The sequence below is a fragment of the Scyliorhinus canicula genome, chromosome 18, assembly GCF_902713615.1.
Source record: "Scyliorhinus canicula chromosome 18, sScyCan1.1, whole genome shotgun sequence".
Classification (NCBI taxonomy): Eukaryota; Metazoa; Chordata; class Chondrichthyes; order Carcharhiniformes; family Scyliorhinidae; genus Scyliorhinus; species Scyliorhinus canicula.
This window is the reverse complement of record NC_052163.1, coordinates 69,582,062-69,604,141: the sequence shown is the minus strand read 5'-3', so window position 1 is coordinate 69,604,141 and position 22,080 is coordinate 69,582,062. Positions and strand designations below refer to the sequence as shown.

General features: G+C 43.9%; 1 protein-coding gene across 1 annotated transcript in view; it reads left to right on the top strand.

Annotated features, from left to right (window-relative positions):
• LOC119952857 (growth factor receptor-bound protein 2) overlaps window positions 1-22,080 on the top strand; it is a 195,323-nt gene that overhangs the window by 124,658 nt on the left and 48,585 nt on the right. Inside the window, exon 2 of the mRNA XM_038776415.1 lies at window positions 4,153-4,250. Within this exon, the coding sequence (XP_038632343.1) occupies window positions 4,153-4,250 (98 nt within the window). The remainder of the gene's footprint in view (window positions 1-4,152; window positions 4,251-22,080) is intronic.

Sequence of the window (22,080 nt, the reverse complement as noted above, 5' to 3'; positions counted from 1 at the left end):
CCAAAATTGCCCTTAGTGTTGGGTGGGGTTACTGGGTTATGGGGATAGGGTGGAGGTGTTGACCTTGGGTGGGGTGCTCTTTCCGGGAGCCGGTGCAGACTCGATGGGCTGGGTGGCCTCCTTCTGCACTGTAAATTCTATGATGATCAACATCAGAATGGCAAAATGTTTTGGATGTGATTTTCATCAAAACCGTTTTAAATGGAGCTTTACTAAATTGCATGGTGAAGAGTTCAATACATACGGTCTTGCTCACCCATGAAGCAACGGTGGCAATAAAGGACCATGTACAAAGGAGGGATTAAGCTTGGTGAGTTAAGTAGTTCAAGTTCAAATAGTTCATTTTCCAAATGGTTTGTGTGGGAGATAATTCTTCATGGCCTCATTTAGAATAGATGGCATGTCAAAGAAAGATGATGGTGCAGCCACTTATGAAGTTGACACGTAAGCTCAGGCTTCCATTATAATAATTTTTATTAGTGTCACAAGGAGGCCTACATTAACGGCGCAATGAAGTTAATGTGAAAATCCCCTAGGCGCCACACTCCGGCGCCTGTTCGAGTACACTGAGCAGGAATTCAGAATGTCCAATTCACCTCACCTTTCGGGACTGGGAGGAAACCGGAGCACCCAGAGGAAATCCACGCAGACACAGGGAGAACATGCAGACTCGCACAGACGGTGACCGAGGCCTGGAATTGAACCCATATCCTTGGCGCTGTGAAGCAACAGTGCAAACCCCTGTGCTACTGAGCCGCCCTCTAATGATCTCTAATCAAAACTCTGCCTATTTAAGATTTATTCTGATTCTTTAAACTCTGGGTTAGATGTTTGAGTGACTGAATTGTAATGATTGGATGGGGCTGTGAGAGTGACGAAATTATATTGGCACCATAGACTAGTGTTGGTGTATCTCACGAGAGTCGCCAATAATGTTGCTCTATTAATAATGTTGGTGAACCACAAGCCTTCCCTTATATTGATCAAATGACCACACAACCAGTTAGTTCGTTCAAAAGATGTTTTATTTACATACACAAGAGTTATCTTGACATGCAAACACAATATCTACTACGAGTTAAACTACACCTATCAGCTACAATAACCTGTACTTAACTTCAGGGCGACCGGCACTGTGCAAATGGATAAGGCTTTTATCTGGCTTTCACTTGGCTGGTTCGAAGAAAGTCTCTGCTGGGCTCATCCGTCAGGTCGTGAACTTGGCTGGCTGTTCCCGCTACGATTGGGTTGGCACAGGCCGTATCCAAAAGAGACAGAATACTTGGCTGTGTCCTCTTTTATCTCTCTGGGATTTCGTGCTCTTTGGGGCGGTCCTACCTTGGACCCAATAGTTCGACAGAGCTCTGATCACTGTCTTCGATTTTGGCCAATAAAGGGGCGGGTGCCTTGGTGGCTGGGCGGGTCCTTAGCGGTCATTGACCTTGGCAGTTGGGCTCTCTCAATAATGGGAGTGGCGCCGATCAGCCTGTGGCTGTACCAGTTTCTTAATTGGAGTTCTATTGTCCTGGGAAAATGGGCCATTAAAATGCAAACGAGCGGGGGTTTCGATCAGGTCTGGTTGCCTGTGTTTCAGATACACATAGGCTCTGTATCTGTCTGAGTCCTAGGTTGGCCATAATTCCCATGGTCCTTTGCAGGTGGGCATCTTGGATAGCTACACTGGTGCACAAATATTTGTAGTACATCTTAGGACGGTGCTGCCCGAGTAATGCATTAGAGACCAGGAACTTTCTCCCCATGATATGGATTTGAGGTGTTCCGCAGTGTTCTGCATACTTCAGAAATCCTTTTTGGTGGTGACATTCATGCCTTATCTGTGCTGAGTTGACAAAAATTAGCAAGGATGGCAGGTTAGACAATTAACCTCTGTCACCCTGGCCAGGGCAGGGGTGGGGGCAGACCAGCAGGGTTCATGTGCTTGATCACAATCCAAAGAGACAGGATGCTGGGTGTAGACAATAATTGGAGTTGATGCCCTAATGGTTAAGTAAACTATCAGCACTCAGTCTCAGTCCTGACATTGGGTCTTACCGGCACCTGGCAACAGAGTTCAGTGTCTCCAGGACAGGAAGAAATTGATCGATAAACTTATTCTTAACTTCTGCAATAATTTCCATGTTGATAGTTTAATGCTGTAGCATCATTGTAGAGAGATAAAAGATCTCATTGTAAGGGAGTTCTCCCAGTCCACTTTCAAAAAATAGTATGTCACTGTGACAACATTTTAGAATGTCCAAATAAGTATAACAGGTACTTATTCTAAAGGCACGCCATAATTAATGACATTTGTTTCTAAGCAATACTGTTTGTCCATCACCCAAGCAATGAAGCATCACTAGAAGGAAGCACTTTCTGTGCTCTCTGTCACAGTTCAGAGCAGCATGACCAGGGAACAGGTTGTCCCCCACCCCTGGGTTCAGACCTTTATGTATCCTTGGGAGAAAATAACTGGAATGGGGGAAGAGTGCTAAAGCTTTTAATAATAGGAAATCAGCTTAGAAAATACTTCCTTTTCTCAGATCAGCCTTACAGTCATAGTCTATCCCTCAATTCACTTCTCAGGAACTTGACGAGGGAGAGCCAGTGGACATTGTATATTTGGATTTATAGAAAGCATTTGACAAAGTCCCACATAAGAGATTAATGTGTAAAATTAAAGCACATGGGATTAGGGGTAGTGTATTGAGATGGATAGAAAACTTTTTAGCAGACAGGAAACAGGAGGAATTGACGGGTCTTTTTCAAATTGGCAGGCAATGACTAGTGGGGTACCGTAGGGAGCGGTTCTAGGACTCCCAACTATTCATATACATATATATATATATATATATATATATATATATATATATATATATATATTTATTAATGATTTAGATTAGGGAGCAAAATATAATATCTCCAAACTTGTAGATGTGTATGCCCGAAAAGGTGTCGGAATGTGGCGACTAGGGGCTTTTCACGGTAACTTCATTGCAGTGTTAATGTAGGCCCTTGACACATTTTATTGTGACAATAAAAATTATTATTATGACACCAAGTTGGTAGGAGGGTGTGCTGTGAGGAGGATGCAGAGATCCTTCAGTATGATTTGGATAAGTTGAGTGAGTGGGCAAAAGAATGGCAGATGCAGTATAATTTGGAGAAATGTGCGCTTATCCACTTTGGTAGTAAAAACGGGAAGACAGTCTATTATCTGAATGGCCATAAATCAGGAGAGGTGAATGTGCAACATGACCTGGGTGTCCTCGTACACAAGTCACTGAAGGTAAGCATACAGGCGGTAAAGAAGGCAAATAGTATGTTGGCCTTCATAGCGAGAGGATTTGAGTACAGGGGCAGAGATGTCTTGCTGCAATTATGCAGGGTCTTTGCGAGGCCACACTCTGGAATATTGTGTGCGCTTTTGGTTTCCTTCTCTGAAGAAGGATCTTCATCCTCTGGGGGGAGTGCAATGAAGGTTTACCAGACTGATTCCTGGGATGGTGGGACTGACATATGAGAAGAGGTTGAATCGGTTAGTATTGTATTCGTGGGGTTCAGAAGAAATGAGGGGGGGTCTCATAGAAACCTATGAAATTCTAACAGCACCAGACAGGGTAGTTGCAGGGAGGAGGTTTCCAGTGGTGGGCGTGTCCAGAACCAGGGGCACAGACCATTTAGGACAAAGGACAAAAACATTTCTTCACCCAGAGAGTGGTCAGCCTGTGAAATTCGTTACCACAGGAAATAGTTGAGGCCAAAACATGGTATGTTTTCAAGAAGCAGTTAGATGTAGCACTTGGGGTGAAGGGATTCAAAGAATATGGGGGGGAAACAGGATGAGGCTACTGTATTGAGTTGAATGATCAGCCATGATCGCAATAAATGGCTCGAAGGGTCGAATGGCCTCCCCGCTCCTATTTTTTATGTTTATTCAGACCACATTTCCCCCCCCCCCCATTATACTGCCCATTTACATTATTTATTTATAACCTTTTAGATGAAAAACTTCTGACTTCCCTTGTTAATCCTGACTTTAATTTTTACCGTTTGTTTCTGAAGCTTTATTTCAAAATAAGCTAGACATGTTGCAGACTGTTTTGTAGCTGCTCATAACCCACCGTAACCTGTGTCTGTATGTAATCTCCACAGGTTTTAAACGAGGAGTGTGATCAGAACTGGTACAAAGCTGAGCTGAATGGAAAAGATGGCTTCATCCCCAAGAACTACATCGAAATGAAACCACACCCGTAAGTGAGAGCGTTTGGCCAGCCTTCTCCCAACACTAACGTGGTGGGTAGCATTGGGTTGTCTGTAACCTTGTGATGGCACTGGTTGGCAGTGTGAATCTAGTACTCCCGAATCCACAAAACAAACTCTTACTGGAAATGCCTTCACTGTGGAGAGAAGTTCAGTTCTCTCTTTAATTCTGCTTCAATCGGAAGTAATGTGCTGGCTGACTTGTGTGTGCATCAACAAGTTCCACTCTGCTGTGTGAAAATACATCTGCCTATGTTTTAACCATATTTTAAACTGTTTGTGTTATCTTTAATTTGTGGTGTATGATGAACCCTGCATATGTAATGCTGTATTTTAATATCGTTGTAATATTAAGCTTGGATATGTTTCTTAGAAATGTAGGACCTGGATCTGTTCACTAGTTTGTGTGCTGTGCAAAACTCACCACCTCCACGGAAATTACAAAATAGACTCATTAGTGGGAAGTAGATGCAAACCAGGTGTTATGAATGCATACGCAGATGGCGCTGAGGAGGTATTTTGCTGCTCATACTTAAGGCAGTTGTACAATCAAAAGACCTGGCTCATTTCGGGTTGTGTTTTGCAGTTCATGCTCTTTTGTTTTTCTAAAGTGGAGGATACCTAACTTCAAGGCAGATACAGGGAAACTATTCATCTGGTGGGGTAAGCCAGAATGAGGACACAAGATAGATCTTCCAGGACTGAAATCAGAATACATTTTTAGAAAAAATGCTGGAAATTTGGAACTTCCAAAAATAATGTGAATTTGGGAAATTATTAAAATTTTCATGGCCGACAGATCTTCGTTTGGTAAGGTTATTAATGGATATGGAATAACAGCATGACAGTCAAGGAACATAATGGCCTTCTTAAGGACGAATTTTACTAGTTCGTGAAAAATAACTGGCAAAATAAGCTGAAGGGAACTTGGAGAGAACTTGGCAGTGAGCAATGCGACTCTAAAAGCAATTGTTAAAGGCTATTACATTAAAACTGATTAAACACTGGAATAAACTTAACAGTGCAGTGAAAGCAGGTTTGGTTGGCAGTTATATATCACAGTGCCAGCTCTTTAAAGAGCCACCCAGTTATTGCATATTCAACACAACCATATAAAATTTCCCCCTTCAAATATTTTTCCAGTTCCTTTTTGAAAGTTGCTATCAAGTTTGCTTCTAGCGCCCTTTCCGAATGTATTCAAGATCAGACCATCTTGCTGAAAACAAAAGTTTGTTTCCTCATATTGACTCTAGTTCTTTTACCTTAAATCTGTGCACTGTGGTTACTGACCCTCCTGCCACTGAAGCAGTTGGTGACGAATGTGGACTTGATTAGAACAAAGCACAGAGAATTCCAGCCGTGATTAGAAGCCAACCAAGTTGGTATAATCTGTGTTTTCAGAAATGAACAGGGGCTGACCATTTAATTCAATAAACCTTCTCTGTTACCTCATCATAAAGTCATTTAACAGGATGTGGATCTCTAATCGTCAGTCAATCGTTGGCACATAAAGCTGAGCACAATGTATCTCTGTACATTTCTACCCACTGTTTCTCCACTTGCATTCTATTTTCCTTCATCTTCTTTATGTACAACGCATGCATTGTTGTAACAAACTCCATTGGGGCTGGTTTAGCTGGGGGCTGGTTTAGCTCACTGAGCTAAATCGCTGGCTTTTAAAGCAGACCAAGCAGGCCAGCAGCACGGTTCGATTCCTGTACCAGCCTCCCCGGACAGGCGCCGGAATGTGGCGACTAGGGGCTTTTCACAGTAACTTCATTGAAGCCTACTCGTGACAATAAGCGATTTTCATTTCATTTCATTTTCATTGCTATTATATTGCCTATTTGCCTAATGAGTCTACATTTTTGCATGTTTGTGACCCCTCTCCACAAGCCACTGCCCCTCTTAGCTCAGTATCTTCAAGTTTCAATATACTTCTCCCTAATTCCAAATCCAGATCATGATCGGTGGACAAACTGGGTCTGCAGTATTGATAAAGGGAAACCATTCCTCCTTTATATTTGTGACTTCAGGCACTGGAAGCTTCAGTCCATTATCCAAAATGGCCATATATCGGATCCTTTCTTATATTTGTGCTCGTGTTGCGATGAATGTAGGAATTTCAGACATATTATACTTTTTATGTATTTGGTGCAGTAAGGGTTAAATGCCTGGGTTAATGTGTGTATGACTACTGCGGTAGTGTTTTTAAAGAAATCCTACTTTGAAAGACAACCATGTTTTGGAGCCAGAGGTGCCATTAAAGCATCGTCAAAGATTGGTCTAGTGGAATGTTGTTTGGATTAAGGGATTCCCTGTGGAGTTAATTGGACTTCAGTTTGGTAAAATGATGTAATTACTGGGAGGGGCAAAGGTATCAGGCATTTTGCAGAAAAGCAGTGCTGTGTGATAGTTGGAGATGTGAGCAGAAGTCAAGCATCTCAGTTCAGTTAAAATATATGTCTGTATATATATATATATATATATATATATAGGCAGTTTCTTTTCAAACAGTTCAGAAGAGTAATTAAAAGATGAGCTGAAACAAGCTGAAGCAGCTATTGAAGAAATACAGCCAGACTTTCTGCATGCTTCTGACAGGATTTTCTTCAAAACAGTCTCAAAATATCATTTTCTCAAAGAACATCTCTGTAAACAGGTATGTCTGAGGGCGAACTGTGTTTAAAAGTGGATTGAGAGCTGAGGCTTTTTTTGTTCGAGTGGGTATAAAGATAGCAGTTAAGGGTTACTGTATTCACTGTATTAAGTAGCATTGTTCAAGGAGTACTTGTAAGCTATTTTATGGTGTGATGTCAAGACATATTGTAATACTCTGTTGGTGATAAAGCTTGTTTTAATATACCATATCTAAAACCTTTGTATAGTAACTCCTGGAGCGAGATATCCTTTCCTCACAGTCTAACAAAATTAAAATAAAATATTAGGGGTTTCTATCCAGTATCCTAGCCACTGTTGGGGTCTGGTCCTGCATCATAATAATGAAGATAATAGAATGGAAGGGACTCCACTTGAGGCCCCACACCCTTCATTGTATGGATTTGATGCCTCTACACTAAAGAATGTGCTTCAGCCCAACTACAGGAAAACACTACTTCCCCTCACCGACTCCACTGTGCTGGATATGCCATTTCCACCTTCACCCACACACCTTGGATTAAGCTGTCCCATCAGTGTCAAATTAGGGCCGTTGTGCTGCAAGTTTATTGCCCATTGAGAGTTGTCTAATCTCCCTACAATATGTACTACAGCTGAGTGGAGTGATGGAAGTTTGGAGCGGTGACAAGGCATAGAGCATTCGTTTTGCATCTGTTCAGTATTCAGTAAATATGCTTGCAGTTCCTGTTTATCACCATAGCAGCAGGCCAGTGAGATGACAAAACTCCATTGTAACTTGGTCATTCATTCATTGAAATTCATTGCGGTCCTCTGATCATTTAGGCAAGCAAAATGTTAGTCAGACTCATGTAAATAGAGCCTTATTTACATAAATTGGTTGGACAGCATCAAGCTTGACTGAGGCACCGTGGAGACTATTAGATTAACCGTGTGTGGAACTGTACCCTTGAAGGAGAAGGGCAGCCAGTTTTTTCTGTATGCAGTGTGATGGTATCTGCCTAGGATCGCTCTGTGCTGTGTACACTGGTGTTTGCACAGGAAGGCCTGTTTGTTCTTCGTACACAAATGCTGTTTGCACAGGACAATTCTGTGTAAACCTGTGATGGTAATGTTTATGGAAGCCCTATTTATACCATGCACTCTGCCACAGTTATTGAAGCACTGCTTGCTTTCTACATTTTCAGCAGAAGATTGAAGACCTCCTTTGTATCTTGGCATCGATCTTTTAGTATAATATCTGTAGAAAAACTTCAGGTCTTAACATTCACTATGTTTCAGTTGCTATAGTTAAACAAGTCAGTGAAGCCCGGTCATTATTAGCTGAGATGAACAGACCTTCTGCATTGTATTGCAATAGCTTTCCTTTAGATACATTATGGATGTGGCTAGAACATCCATCAAAGACAGAAAATATTTTGTTTTATAAATCAATGTGCGAGGGCAGATATAATGTAGCTGATGCCAACACTGGCTGAGAGGCAATGAGCTGGTGCAGACTTTATCAAGTTTTAAAATAGCTTGATTAGAGACAGTGAAAGGTCTGATTGAACCACTGCGATCCACAACCCACAATGTCAGCTTTCAAGGTCTGCTACTTTGAAAAAGAGTGATCCAGACTCAATAGTAAGAAGTCTTACAACACCAGGTTAAAGTCCAACAGGTTTGTTTCAAATCTTTAGCTTTTGGAGGGGCTCCCTTCTCTCTGGAGCTGTAAAGACTTAATTTCCTGCAAATGCTCGCATTCAAAGTGAAATGAAATGAAACGAAAATCGCTTATTGTCACGAGTCGGCTTCAAATGAAGTTACTGTGAAAAGCCCCTAGTCGCCACATTCCGGCGCCTATTCGGGGAGGCTGCTACGGGAAGTATCGTCTTGCATCTTTGACTTTGTCTATAAATATGTTTCTGGAACCTACTTCATTCACTTGAGGAAGGAGCAGTGCTCCGAAAGCTAGTGATTTGAAACAAGCCTGTTGAACTTTAACCTGGTGTTGTAAAACCTCTTACTGTGCTCACTCCAGTCCAACGCCGGCATCTCCACATCAGACTCAAAATGTTAGCTCCCTTCTCTGTCCACAGATGCTGTCAGACTTGCTGAGATTTTCCAATATTTTCTGTTTAATCTATGTTACTTATTCTGGAAGAGAATCAATGGAGAAGAACATCACTCCGCTTACTTTAGGCTGGAATTCTATAGAGAATGCTTTGTATGGTGGTTGTGGTAATGATACCCTGTGGTGCCATAAGTACAAGTGTCAAGCAAATGAGTCCTGGTTTGTGTGGCACGTCACAAGCTGTAATTCTGGCTAGCGACCCATGCAGTTTGATTAGTTTGCTTCTCTTTAAATTCTCAAATTGGCATGCTGGGACTTGAGCTTGCATTCCCCTAATTATTAGACCAACTCTGATTACTAATTCAATATTATAACCACCTCACTATCACGCCAGTTATCTTGTATAACAATGAAGGGGATGCTGAATGGAGAGCTTAATGTTACCAGCATAGGTTGATCCAGTGTATCATTACAGTTCACAGCTGATGGATTGAGGACAGCTAGCGAGGAAAGTTTTTATGGGTTTTGGACTATAAATGTGAGCAGAGGACAACGAAAAAAGCAGTAAAGGGCAGAAAATGAAATATGAGTGTAAGCTAGCTCATAATATAAAAGAAGGTAGCAAGAGGTTTTTTTCAATGTATAGTTTGGGCAGGTACTATGGTCAGCAGGCTTGGAAGGCCAAAGTGCCTGTTCCTGTGTTGTATTGTTCTTTGTTTAAGAGAGAGACAAGAATAAGCATTGGACAACTTGGAGAATGAGGCTGGAGAAGTAGTAATAGGAAACAAAGAAATGGCAGAGGAACTGAATAATTACTTTGCATTAGTCTTCATGATGGAAGGTACCAGTGGAATACCAGAACTTCAGGAAAATCAGGGCAGAGGTGAGTGCAGTGGCCATCACTAAGGAGAAGATTCTTGGGAAACTGAAAGGTCTGAAGGTAGATACATACATAGATACATAGAAGATAGGACGGAGGAGGCCTTTTGGCCCTTCGAACCTGTCATGATCATGGCTGATCATCCAACTAAATAGCCTAATCCTGCTTTGTCCCCATAGCCTTTGATCCCATTCTTCCCAAGTGCTATATCCAGCCGCCTCTTGAATATATTCAAAGTTTTAGCCTCAACTACTTCCTGTGGCAATGAATTCCACAGGCTCACCACTCTTTGTGTGAAGAAGTGTCTCCTTATCTCTGTCTGAAATGGTTTATCCTGAATCCTCAGGCTGTGACCCCTGGTTCTGGACACACCTATCATTGGTAACAGCTTCCCTGCATCTACCCTATCTAGTCCTGTTAGAATTTTATAAGTCTCTGAGATTCCCCCCCCTCATTCTTCTGAACGCCAGCGACAACAATTCCAACCTAGTCAATCTCTCCTCATATGACAGTCCCGCTATCCCTGGAATCAGTCTGGTAAATCTTTGCTGCACTCCCTCGAGAGCAAGAACATCCTTCCTGAGAGAAGGAGACCAAAACTGCACGCAATACTCCAAGTGTGGCCTCATCAAGGCCCTGTACAATTGCAGCAACGCATCCCTGCTTCTATACTCAACCTTTTGCATTGAAGGCCAACATACCATTAGCATTCTTTACCGCCTGCTGCATCTGCATGCTTACCTTCTGCAAATGGTGCACAAGGACACCCAGGTCCCGCTGCACACTCCCCTCTCCCAATTTACAACCTTCAGGTAGTAATCTGCCTTCCTGTTTTTGCTTCCAAAATGAATCACCTCACAAATTATACTGCATCTGCCATTGGTTTGCCCACTCTCCCAACCTGTCTAGATCTTGCTGTAGGATCCCTGCATCATCGTCACAATTCACCCTCCCATCTAATTTGGTATAATCTGCAAACTTTGAGTTATTACATTTTGTTCCCTCATCCAAATCATTAATATATATTGTGAATAGCTGGGGTCCCAGCACCGATCCCTGAGGTACCACACTGGTTACTGCCTGCCAATTTGAAAAGGACCCATTAATCCCTACTCTATGTTTCCTCTCTGCCAATCAGTTTTCTGTCCACCTCAATACATTTCCCCCAATCCCATGCGCTTTCATTTTGCACAATAATCTCTTTTATGTCGGACTTTGTCAAACGCTTTCTGAAAGTCCAAATATACCACATCGACTGGCTCCCCCTTGTCGACTGTACAGGTTACCTCTTCAAAGAATTCCAACAGATTTGTCAAGCATGATTTTCCCTTCATAAATCCATGCTGGCTCTGACTTTTCTAAATGTTCCGCTATAAATTCATTGATGATGGATTCAAGCATTTTTCCCGCTACCGATGTTAGGCTTTACTGGTCTATAAGAGGACTGAAGAATAGCTAATTTGGTGCCACTGTTTGGGACAGGTAGCAGGGATAATCCTGGAAACTATAGGCCGGTGAGCCTTGCGTGGGTAGTAGGTAAATTATTGGAGAGAATTCTTTATGACAGGATTTAGAACATAGAACATTACAGAGCAGTACAGGCCCTTCGGCCCTCGATGTTGCGCCAACCTGTGAAACCACTCAAAAGCCCATCTACACTATTCCCTTATCATCCATATGTCTATCCATGGACCATTTGAATGCCCTTAGTGTTGGCGAGTCCACTACTGTAGCAGGCAGGACATTCCACGCCCTTACTACTCTCTGAGTAAAGAACCTACCTCTGACAACTGCCCTGTATCTATCTCTCCTCAATTTAAAACTTGTGCTAGACATCACCATCCAAGGAAAAAGGCTCTCACTGTCCACCCTATCTGATCATCTTGTATGCCTCAATTAAGTCACCTCTTAACCACCTTCTCTCTATCAAAAACAGCCTCAAGTCCCTCAGCCTTCCCTCATAAGATCTTCCCTCCATACCAGGCAACATTCTGGTAAATGTCCTCTGCACCCTTTCCAATGCTTCCACATCCTTCCTATAATGCAGCGACCAGAATTGCACGCAATGCTCCAAATGCGGCCGCACCAGAGTTTTGTCCAGCTGCAACATGACCTCATGGCTCCGAAACTCAATCCCTCTACCAATAAAAGCTAACACACCGTACGCCTTCTTAACAATCCTATCAACCTGGGTGGCAACTTTCAGGGATCTATGTACATGGACATCGGGATCTCTCTGCTCATCCACACTACCAAGAATCTTGCCATTAGCCCAGTACTCTGTCTTCCTGTTATTCCTTCCAAAATGAATCACCTCACACTTTTCTGCATTAAACTCAATTTGCCACCTCTCAGCCCAGCTCTGCAGCTTATCTATGTCCCTCTGTAACTTGTCACAGCCTTCCGCACTGTCCACAACTCCACCGACTTTAGTGTCATATGCAAATTTACTCACCCATCCTTCTACGCCCTCCTCTGGGTCATTTATAAAAATGACAAAACAGCAGTAGCCCCAAAACAGATCCTTGTGGTACACCACTAGTAACTGGACTCCAGTCTGAACATTTCCCATCAACCACCATCCTTTGTCGTCTTCCAGGGAGTCAATTTCTGATCCAAACTGCTAAATCACCCTGAATCCCATACCTCTGTATTTTCTGCAGTAGCCTACCGTGGGGAACCTTATCAAACACTTTACTGAAATCCATATACACCACATCAATTCCTCATCCACCTGTTTGGTCACCTTCTCAAAGAACTCAATAAGGTTTGTGAGGCACGATCTACCCTTCACAAAACCGTGTTGACTATCTCTAATCAAATTATTCTTTTCCAGATGATTATACATCCTATCTCTTATAAATCTTTCCAAGACTTTGCCCACAACCGAAGTAAGGCTCTGGTGTATAGTTACCAGGGTTGTCTCTACTGCCCTACTTGAACAACGGGACAACATTTGCTATCCTCCAGTCTTCTGGCACCATTCCTGCAGACAAAGGTGACTTAAAGATCAAAGCCTCCCTAGCTTCCCAGAGAATCCTAGGATAAATCCCATTCAGCCCAAGGGACTTATCTATTTTCATACTTTCCAGAATTGCTAACGCCTCCTCCTTATGAACCCCAAGCCCTTCTAGTCTAGTAGCCTGTATCTCAGTATTCTCCTTGACAACATTGTCTTTTTCCTTCGTGAATACTGACAAAAAATATTCATTTAGCACCTCTCCTATCTCCTCGGACTCCACGCACAACTTCACACTACTGTCCTTGACTGGCCCTACTCTTACCCTAGTTATTCTTTTATTCCTGACATATCTATAGAAAGCTTTCGGGTTATCCTTGATCCTACCTGCCAAAGACTTCTCATGTCCCCTCCTGGCTCTTCTTCGCTCCCTCTTTAGGTCCTTCCTAGGTAACTTGTAACTCTCGAGCGCCCTAACTGAACCTTCACGTCTCATCTTTACATAAGCCTCCTTCTTCCTCTTGACAAGTGATTCAACTACTTTCGTAAACCAAGGTTCCCTCGCTTGACTACTTCCTCCCTGCCTGACAGGTACTTACTTATAAAGGACACGCAGTAGCTGTTCCTTGAACAAGCTCTACATTTCCATTGTGCCCATCCCCTGCAATTTCCCTCCCCATCCGATGCATCCTAAGTCTTGCCTCTTCGCATCATAATTGCCTTTCCCCCAGTTATAACTCTTGCCCTGCGGTATATATCTATCCCTTTCCATCACTAAAGTAAACGTAATCGAATTGTGGTCACTACCACCAAAGTGCTCACCTACCTCCAAATCTAACACCTGTCCTGGTTCATTACCCAGTACCAAATCCAATATGGCCTCGCCTCTTGTTGGCCTATCTACATACTGTGTCAGGAAACCCTCCTGCACACGTTGGACAAAAACAGACCCATCTAAAGTACTCGAACTATAGCGTTTCCAGTCAATATTTGGAATGTTAAAGTCCCCCATAACAACTACCCTGTTACTTTGCTCCTATCCAGAATCATCTTTGCAATCCTTTCCTCTACATCTCTGGAACTTTTCGGAGGCCTATAGAAAATCCCTAACAGGGTGACCTCTCCTTTCTTGTTTCTAACCTCAGCCTGTACTACCTCAGTAGATGAGTCCTCATCAAACGTCCTTTCTGCCACCGTAATACTGTCCTTGACTAACAATGCCACCCCTCCCCCTCTTTTACCACCTTCCCTGAGCTTACTGAAATATCTAAACCCCGGCACCTGCAACAACCATTCCTGTCCCTGCTCTATCCATGTCTCCGCAATGGCCACATCGAAGTCCCAGGTACCAACCCATGCCTCAAGTTCACCCACCTTATTCCGGATGCTTCTGGCATTGAAGTAGACACACTTTAAACAACCTTCCTGCCTGCCGGTACATTTCTACGCATTTATAAACAAATGGACTCGTAAGCGATAGACAGCATGGTTTTGTGAAGGGGAGGTCATGCCTCACTAACTTGATCGAGATTTTTGAGGAGGTGACAGATGATGGATATGGGGAGGGCGGTGGATGTTGTTTGAATGGACTTCAGCAAAGCCTTTGACAAGTTGCCTTATGGCAGACTGGGACAAAGGGTGAAGTCACACGCGATCAAGGTGAGGTGGTAAGATCGATACAGAACTGGCTCGGTCACAGAAGGTAAAGGGTAGCAGTAGAAGGGTGTTTTTCTGAATGGAATTTTGTGACTAGTGGTACTCCACAGGGTCCTATGCTGGAGCCTCCGTTGTTTGTAGTGTCCATGAACAATTTGGAGAAAAATGTAGCTGGTCTGATTAGTAAGTTTGTGGATGACACCAAGGTTGGTGGAGTGGCAGATAGTGTTGAGGATTGGCAGAAGATACGGCAGGATATCGATAGGTTGGAGACTTGGGCAGAGAATTGGCAAATATAGTTTAATCCGGACAAATGTGAGGTAATGCATTTTGGTAGGTCTAACATGGAGGGGAAATATACTGTAAGTGGCAAAAACCCTTAGGAATACAGCAAGTCAGAGAGATCTGGACGTGCAGGTCCACAGATCATTGCAGGTGGCAGCACAAGTGACAAGGTAGTCAAGAAAGCATACGGAATGGATGCCTTCATTGGACGGGCCATCGAGTATAAAAACTGGCAAGTCATGCTACAGTTGTATAGAACCTTGGTAAGGCCGCACTTGGAATATTGCACACAGCTCTGGTCGCCACACTACCAGAAGGATGTGAAGGCTTTGGAGAGACTGCAGGGTTACCAGGGTGTTGCAAGGGCTGAGGGTGTTAGCTATGTGGAGATGCTAAATAGATTTGGACTGTTTTCATTTGGAAGACGGAGATTGAGGGGTGACCTGTTAGAGGTCTACATGATTATGAGAGGCTTGGATAGAGTGGATGAGCAGGCACTCTTTCCCACGGTGGAGGGGTCAGTTGCCAGGGAGCACAGGTTTAAGATCTGTGGGGCAAAGTTTAGAGAAGATGTGCTCGGCAGGTTTTTTATGCAGAGGGTGGTGAGTGCCTGGAACGTGTTGCCAGGGGAGGTTGTAGAAGCAGATACATGCACGCCGTTCAAAAGGCATCTTGACAAACACATGGATAGGATGGGTATAGAGGGATAGGCACAAGGAAGTACTGAGGGCTTTTGGCAAAGGTTGGTATAATGACCAATACTTGCATGGCCAACCCTGCACATCGTTGGGTTGTGGGGGCGACACCCATGCAAACACAGGGAGAATGTGCAAAATCCACACGGACAGTGACCCAGAGCCACGATCGAACCTGGGATCTCGGCGTTGACAGACAGCAGTGCTAACCACTGTGCTGCCGGGTCATTTGGCCTATCTAGTCTGCACCAACCCTTTGAAAGAGCACCTTACGTAGGCTCAATCCCCTAGTCTATCCCCGTAAGGGCCTGTTCCTGTGCTGTATTGTTCTTTGTTCTTTCAACCCAATACTAACTTCCCTAGTGAGGTAAGGATAGATCTTTTGCTGAGTTTTTGTTTGAATAAATTGATTTTTTTAAAATTTAGAGTACCCAATTTTCCAATTGGTGCAATTTAGCGTGGCCAATCCACCTAGCCTGCACATCTTTTAGGTTGTGGGGATGAAACCCACACAAACAAGGGAAGAATGTGCAAACTCCATACGGACAGTGACCCAGAGCCGGGATTGAACCTGGGACCTCGGTGCCTTGAGGCAGCAGTGCTAACCCAATGCGCCACCCTGCTGCCCTGATTAAATTGATTTTTGTTGAACATTTAGGACCAATTCTTTGAATCTTGCATGCTATTTATTTACTGCCATACCTTTTAGTCTATTTAACCAATCAGTCAACTCTCCCTTCCTACCTATCATTTATGGCTCAGTTAAATGCTGCCTTTATCAACCATAAAATCAAAAAATGAGGTACAGCATGTTCATATAACAAGGGGGCAGCACGGTAGCATGGTGGTTAGCATAAATGCTTCACAGCTCCAGGGTCCCAGGTTCGATTCCCGGCTGGGTCACTGTCTGTGCGGAGTCTGCACGTCCTCCCCGTGTGTGCGTGGGTTTCCTCCGGGTGCTCCGGTTTCCTCCCACAGTCCAAAGATGTGCGGGTTAGGTGGATTGGCTATGCTAAATTGCCCTTGGTGTCCTAAAAAAATAAGGTTAATGGGGGGGGGGGGGGGGGTTTTGTTGGGTTACTGGTGTAGGGTGGATACGTTGACTTGAGTAGGGTGATCATTGCTCGGCACAACATCGAGGGCCGAAGGGCCTGTTCTGTACTGTTCTATGTTGCAATTGAAGAATTTTGTTATATTTGGACTGACGTTTGGTGAATAATTTTTAATACAGCAGTGTAATGAAAGTGTGAGGAGATTGGTTTGGAGAGCAGGTGAAGAGAAAAAATAATTGACAGTTTTCAGTCAAAACCATTATGACAGGACTGCGGTATTATGATGTCTGATGGAAAGGTGGTGGTCATGTCACTGGATCAGTGATCCGGGCAGCACGGTGGCGCAGTGGTTAGCACTGCTGTCTCTCAACGCCGAGATCCCAGGTTTGATTGTGGCTCTGGGTCACTGTCCATGTGGAGTTTGCACATTCTCCCTGTGTTTGCATGGGTGTCGCCCCCACAAACCAACGATGTGCAGGGTTGGCCATGCTAAATTGCCCCTTAGTTGAATAACATAAATTGGACACTCTAAATTTTTTTTAAAGGCAATCCGGAGATCCAGGCTAATGCTCCAGGACACGGTGGCATGCTGGTTCGCACAGTTGCCTCAACACCCGGGACCTGGGTTCAATTCCAGCCATGGGTGATGCTATAGTTTGCACTTTCACCTCCGGGTGCTTCGGTTTCCTCCCACAGTCCAAAGTGTCATGATAAATTGCCCCATCGTGTTCAAGGATGTGCAGGTTAGGTAGGGTTACGGGGATAGGCTAGGGGATTGAGCCTACGTAAGGTGCTCTTTCAAAGGGTTGGTGCAGACTAGATAGGCCAAATGACCTCCTTCTGCACGATAGGGATTCTACAGACACTGGTTCAAATCCCCCCCCCCCCCCCCCCCCCCCCCCCCCCCCCCCCTCCCACAGCAACTGATGGAATTTGAATTCAATTAATTAATGAAGTTTGGAATTGAAAGCTGATCCCAGAACGATTACCATGGAACTCGCAATCGCAGGTCAGTCACATTCTGCACCGAGAGTAGGATACTGTAGTAGAGGCTGCATTATTGACTGCTGTTGCTTGTGACAGGTGAATGTTTAATGCTGAGGTGATGTTGGATCACTTCTACATTCTGATGCAACGGAGGAAATTCCTCTTGTTCACTGGCTGCGATCGATCATGCAATCTGACACAGCCAATCTCTCAGGGCACCCAATTGCTTCACTCCATTACCTTAAGAACATAGAACCTGCAAGTGCAGAAGGAGGCCATTCGGCCCATCGAGATTGCACCGACCCACTTCAGCCCTCACTTCCACCCTATCCCCATAACCCAATAACCCCTCCTAACCTTTTTGGTCACTAAGAGCAATTTATCATGGCCAATCCACCTAACCTGCACGTCTGTGGACTGTGGGAGGAAACCAGAAAACCTGGAGGAAACCCACGCAGACACAGGGAGAATGTGCAGACTCCACACAGACAGTGACCCAGCGGGGAATCGAACCTGGGACCCTGGTGCTGTGAAGCCACAGTGCTAGCCACTTGTGCTACCGTGCTGAGGAAAGAAGTCTTGCCTTTGGGATCCTTTCCTGTCGTTAACAAGAAGCTGTGGCTGACATTCTTGTGTGTTTTTAATCAGTGAGTTAATCCAAATGAGAATCGCGAAGTTAATTTAATCAGTTCTTGAATCGAGTGATGCACAAATCTGAATTGCACTGAACCTGGGACTACTGACTGTCTACTTGCTGTTCATTGCCAGTGAAATCAATAGCTTCAGACCCGGTTGGCTGATAACATAACTCGCTACTTCAGACAAATCTATATAAAAGAAAAAAATCAAGCATCATTGGTGCCAGTAACCTGGTAGGTAAAGCTGGTGGGCTACACTGGACAGACAATGTGTTTAGGTCTGAGTCGTGGAGTTGCCTTTTTGGTGGGATAGAAACCAGGGTCAGACTTTCCTGATTGTACGTGCGACCCCTGCTTTAAAGTGTGGCTGTGCAATCATGGGGTGAGGACAGTATCAGGCTAGGCTGTGGTGCTGTTCGTGAATTTAACATCATTACTGGCCACTTGGGCAAGGCTACAAGTGTTCTGTGGAAGTATAAGTGTGAGTGCCTTCATAAAGGAAGTTCAAATACAATCCAGGGCAGATTACCTTTGTCCCCTCTTCATTCAGGGTTTTCTGTTGTGCATTGTTTGCAGGTTTGTGCCTGATTGTTTGGGAAGTTCTACTAGGATGGTAAATATGGGGCACAACTTTGGGGAGTGAATGCTGCCTGCAGATACCTGCTGGAAAATAGAGCTGCAATTATGGCTAATCATCCAACTCAGTAACCTGTTCCGCTTTCCCCCCCCCCCATATCCTTTGATCCCAATAGCCTCAAGAGCTGTACCCAACTACTTTCTGTGGTAGATAATTCCACAGATTCACCACTCTCTGGGTGAATACATTTCTCCTCACCTCAGTCCTGAAAGATTTATCCCTTATCCTAAAACTATGACCTCTAGTTCTGGACTCCCACACCATCGGGAAACCTTTTTCTGAATCTACCTTGACTAATCCTGTTAGAATTTTATAAGTTTTTATGAGATCCTCCCTCACTCTTCTAAACTCCAATGAATATAATCCTAACCGACATAGTCTCTCCTCATATGACATCCCGCCATCCCAGGAATCAGTCTGGTAAACCTTCATGGAGTTATTTGAACACTAGAATAAGGATTTTAAAAGTGAGATGTTGTTGGATCAAGCGCTAATGTAGATTGGTGAGGAGAGGTTTAGACAAATGGATGTGATGTGAGTTAGGATGCAGACGGCAGAGTTTTAGGTGAACTAAAGTTTAGAGGTTTGAGAAGAAGGCTGACTAGAAAAAAATCAGAATGAATATCTAGCCAGAGGTTCCCAAAAGCAGGAATGAGGGTTTCAGCAACAGAGGTAGGGCGGAGATGGGGCAGTGTTAGGCAATTCTTTCTGATGGAGGGGATATCGAGTTTTGTTACAAAAATAAAACTTCCGTTACTGAGTTTTGGTGTAGATTCCAATAATGTGTCTAATCTCAATGAGTCCTTGTAATTTACCTGTGTATGCCATTGATTGTAAAGCACTTTGCGATGCCTTGAAATGGTGAAGGGTACTATATAATTGAAAGGTTACATCTTTCTAAATCACAGAGCACCTCAGGAGCTGGTTTAGCACAGGGCTAAATAGCTGGTTTTTATAGCAGACCATGGCAGGCCAGCAGCAGGGGTTCAATTCCCGTACCAGCCTCCCCGAACAGGTGCCGGAATGTGGCGACTAGGGGCTTTTCACAGTAACTTCATTTGAAGCCTACTTGTGACAATAAGCGATTTTCATTTCATTTTGTCACGAAGCTATATTAGACCATAAGACCATAAGACATAGGAGTGGAAGTAAGGCCATTCGGCCCATCGAGTCCACTCCACCATTCAATCATGGTTGATTTCAACTCCATTTACCCGCTCTCTCCCCATAGCCCTTAATTCCTCGAGAAATCAAGAATTTATCAATTTCTGTCTTAAAGACACTCAATGTCCCGGCCTCCACCACCCTCTGTGGCAATGAATTCCACAGACCTACCACTCTCTGGCTGAAGAAATTTCTCCTCATCTCTGTTCTAAAGTGACTCCCTTTTATTCTAAGGCTGTGCCCCCGCGTCCTAGTCTCCCCTGCTAATGGAAACAACTTCCCTACGTCCATCCTATCCAAGCCATTCATTATCTTGTACGTTTCTATTAGATCTCCCCTCAACCTCCTAAACTCCAATGAATATAATCCCACGATCCTCAGACGTTCATCGTATGTTAGGCCTGCCATTCCTGGGATCATCCGTGTGAATCTCCGCTGGACCCGCTCCAGTGCCAGTATGTCCTTCCTGAGGTATGGGGCCCAAAATTGCTCACAGTACTCTAAATGGGGCCTAACTAGTGCTTTATAAAGCCTCAGAAGTACATCCCTGCTTTTATATTCCAAGCCTCTTGAGATAAATGACAACATTACATTTGCTTTCTTAATTACGGACTCAACCTGCAAGTTTACCTTTAGAGAATCCTGGACTAGGACTCCCAAGTCCCTTTGCACTTTAGCATTATGAATTTTGTCACCGTTTAGAAAATAGTCCATGCCTCTATTCTTTTTTCCAAAGTGCAAGACCTCGCACTTGCCCACGTTGAATTTCATCAGCCACTTCTTGGACCATTCTCCTAAACTGTCTAAATCTTTCTGCAGCCTCCCCACCTCCTCAATACTACCTGCCCCTCCACCTATCTTTGTATCATCGGCAAACTTGGCCAGAATTCCCCCAGTCCCGTCATCTAGATCGTTAATATATAAAGAGAACAGCTGTGGCCCCAACACTGAACCCTGCGGGACACCACTTGTCACCGGTTGCCATTCCGAAAAAGAACCTTTTATCCCAACTCTCTGCCTTCTGTCTGACAGCCAATCGTCAATCCATGTTAGTACCTTGCCTCGAATACCATGGGCCCTTATTTTACTCAGCAGTCTCCCGTGAGGCACCTTGTCAAAGGCCTTTTGGAAGTCAAGATAGATAACATCCATTGGCTCTCCTTGGTCTAACCTATTTGTTATCTCTTCAAAGAACTCTAACAGGTTTGTCAGGCACGACCTCCCCTTACTAAATCCATGCTGACTTGTCCTAATCCGACCCTGCACTTCCAAAAATTTAGAAATCTCATCCTTAACGATGGATTCTAGAATTTTGCCAACAACCGAGGTTAGGCTAATTGGCCTATAATTTTCCATCTTTTTTCTTGTTCCCTTCTTGAACAGGGGGGTTACAACAGCGATTTTCCAATCCTCTGGGACTTTCCCTGATTCCAGTGACTTTTGAAAGATCATAACTAACGCCTCCACGATTTCTTCAGCTATCTCCTTTAGAACTCTAGGATGTAGCCCATCTGGGCCCGGAGATTTATCAATTTTCAGACCTTTTAGTTTCTCTAGCACCTTCTCCTTTGTGATGGCAACCATATTCAACTCTGCCCCCTGACTTTCCTGAATTGTTGGGATATTACTCATGTCTTCTACTGTGAAGACTGACGCAAAGTACTTATTATGTTCCTCAGCTATTTCCTTGTCTCCCATCACTAGATTACCAGTGTCATTTTGGAGCGGCCCAATGTCTACTTTTGCCTCCCGTTTGTTTTTAATGTATTTAAAGAAACTTTTACTATCATTCCTAATGTTACTGGCTAGCCTACCTTCATATTTGATCCTCTCCTTCCTTATTTCTCTCTTTGTTATCCTCTGTTTGTTTTTGTAGCCTTCCCAATCTTCTGACTTCCCACTACTCTTTGCCACATTATAGGCTCTCTCTTTTGCCTTGATGCATTCCCTGACTTCCTTTGTCAGCCATGGCTGCCTAATCCTCCCTCTGATAACCTTTCTTTTCTTTGGGATGAACCTCTGCACTGTGTCCTCAATTACTCCCAGAAACTCCTGCCATTGCTGTTCTACTGTCTTTCCCACTAGGCTCTGCTTCCAGTCGATTTTTCTATTGATTAGAAAGGATCTGACTTACTCGCCATTCTTTGCTGAGAGACACCATCTCAGCTAGTCCG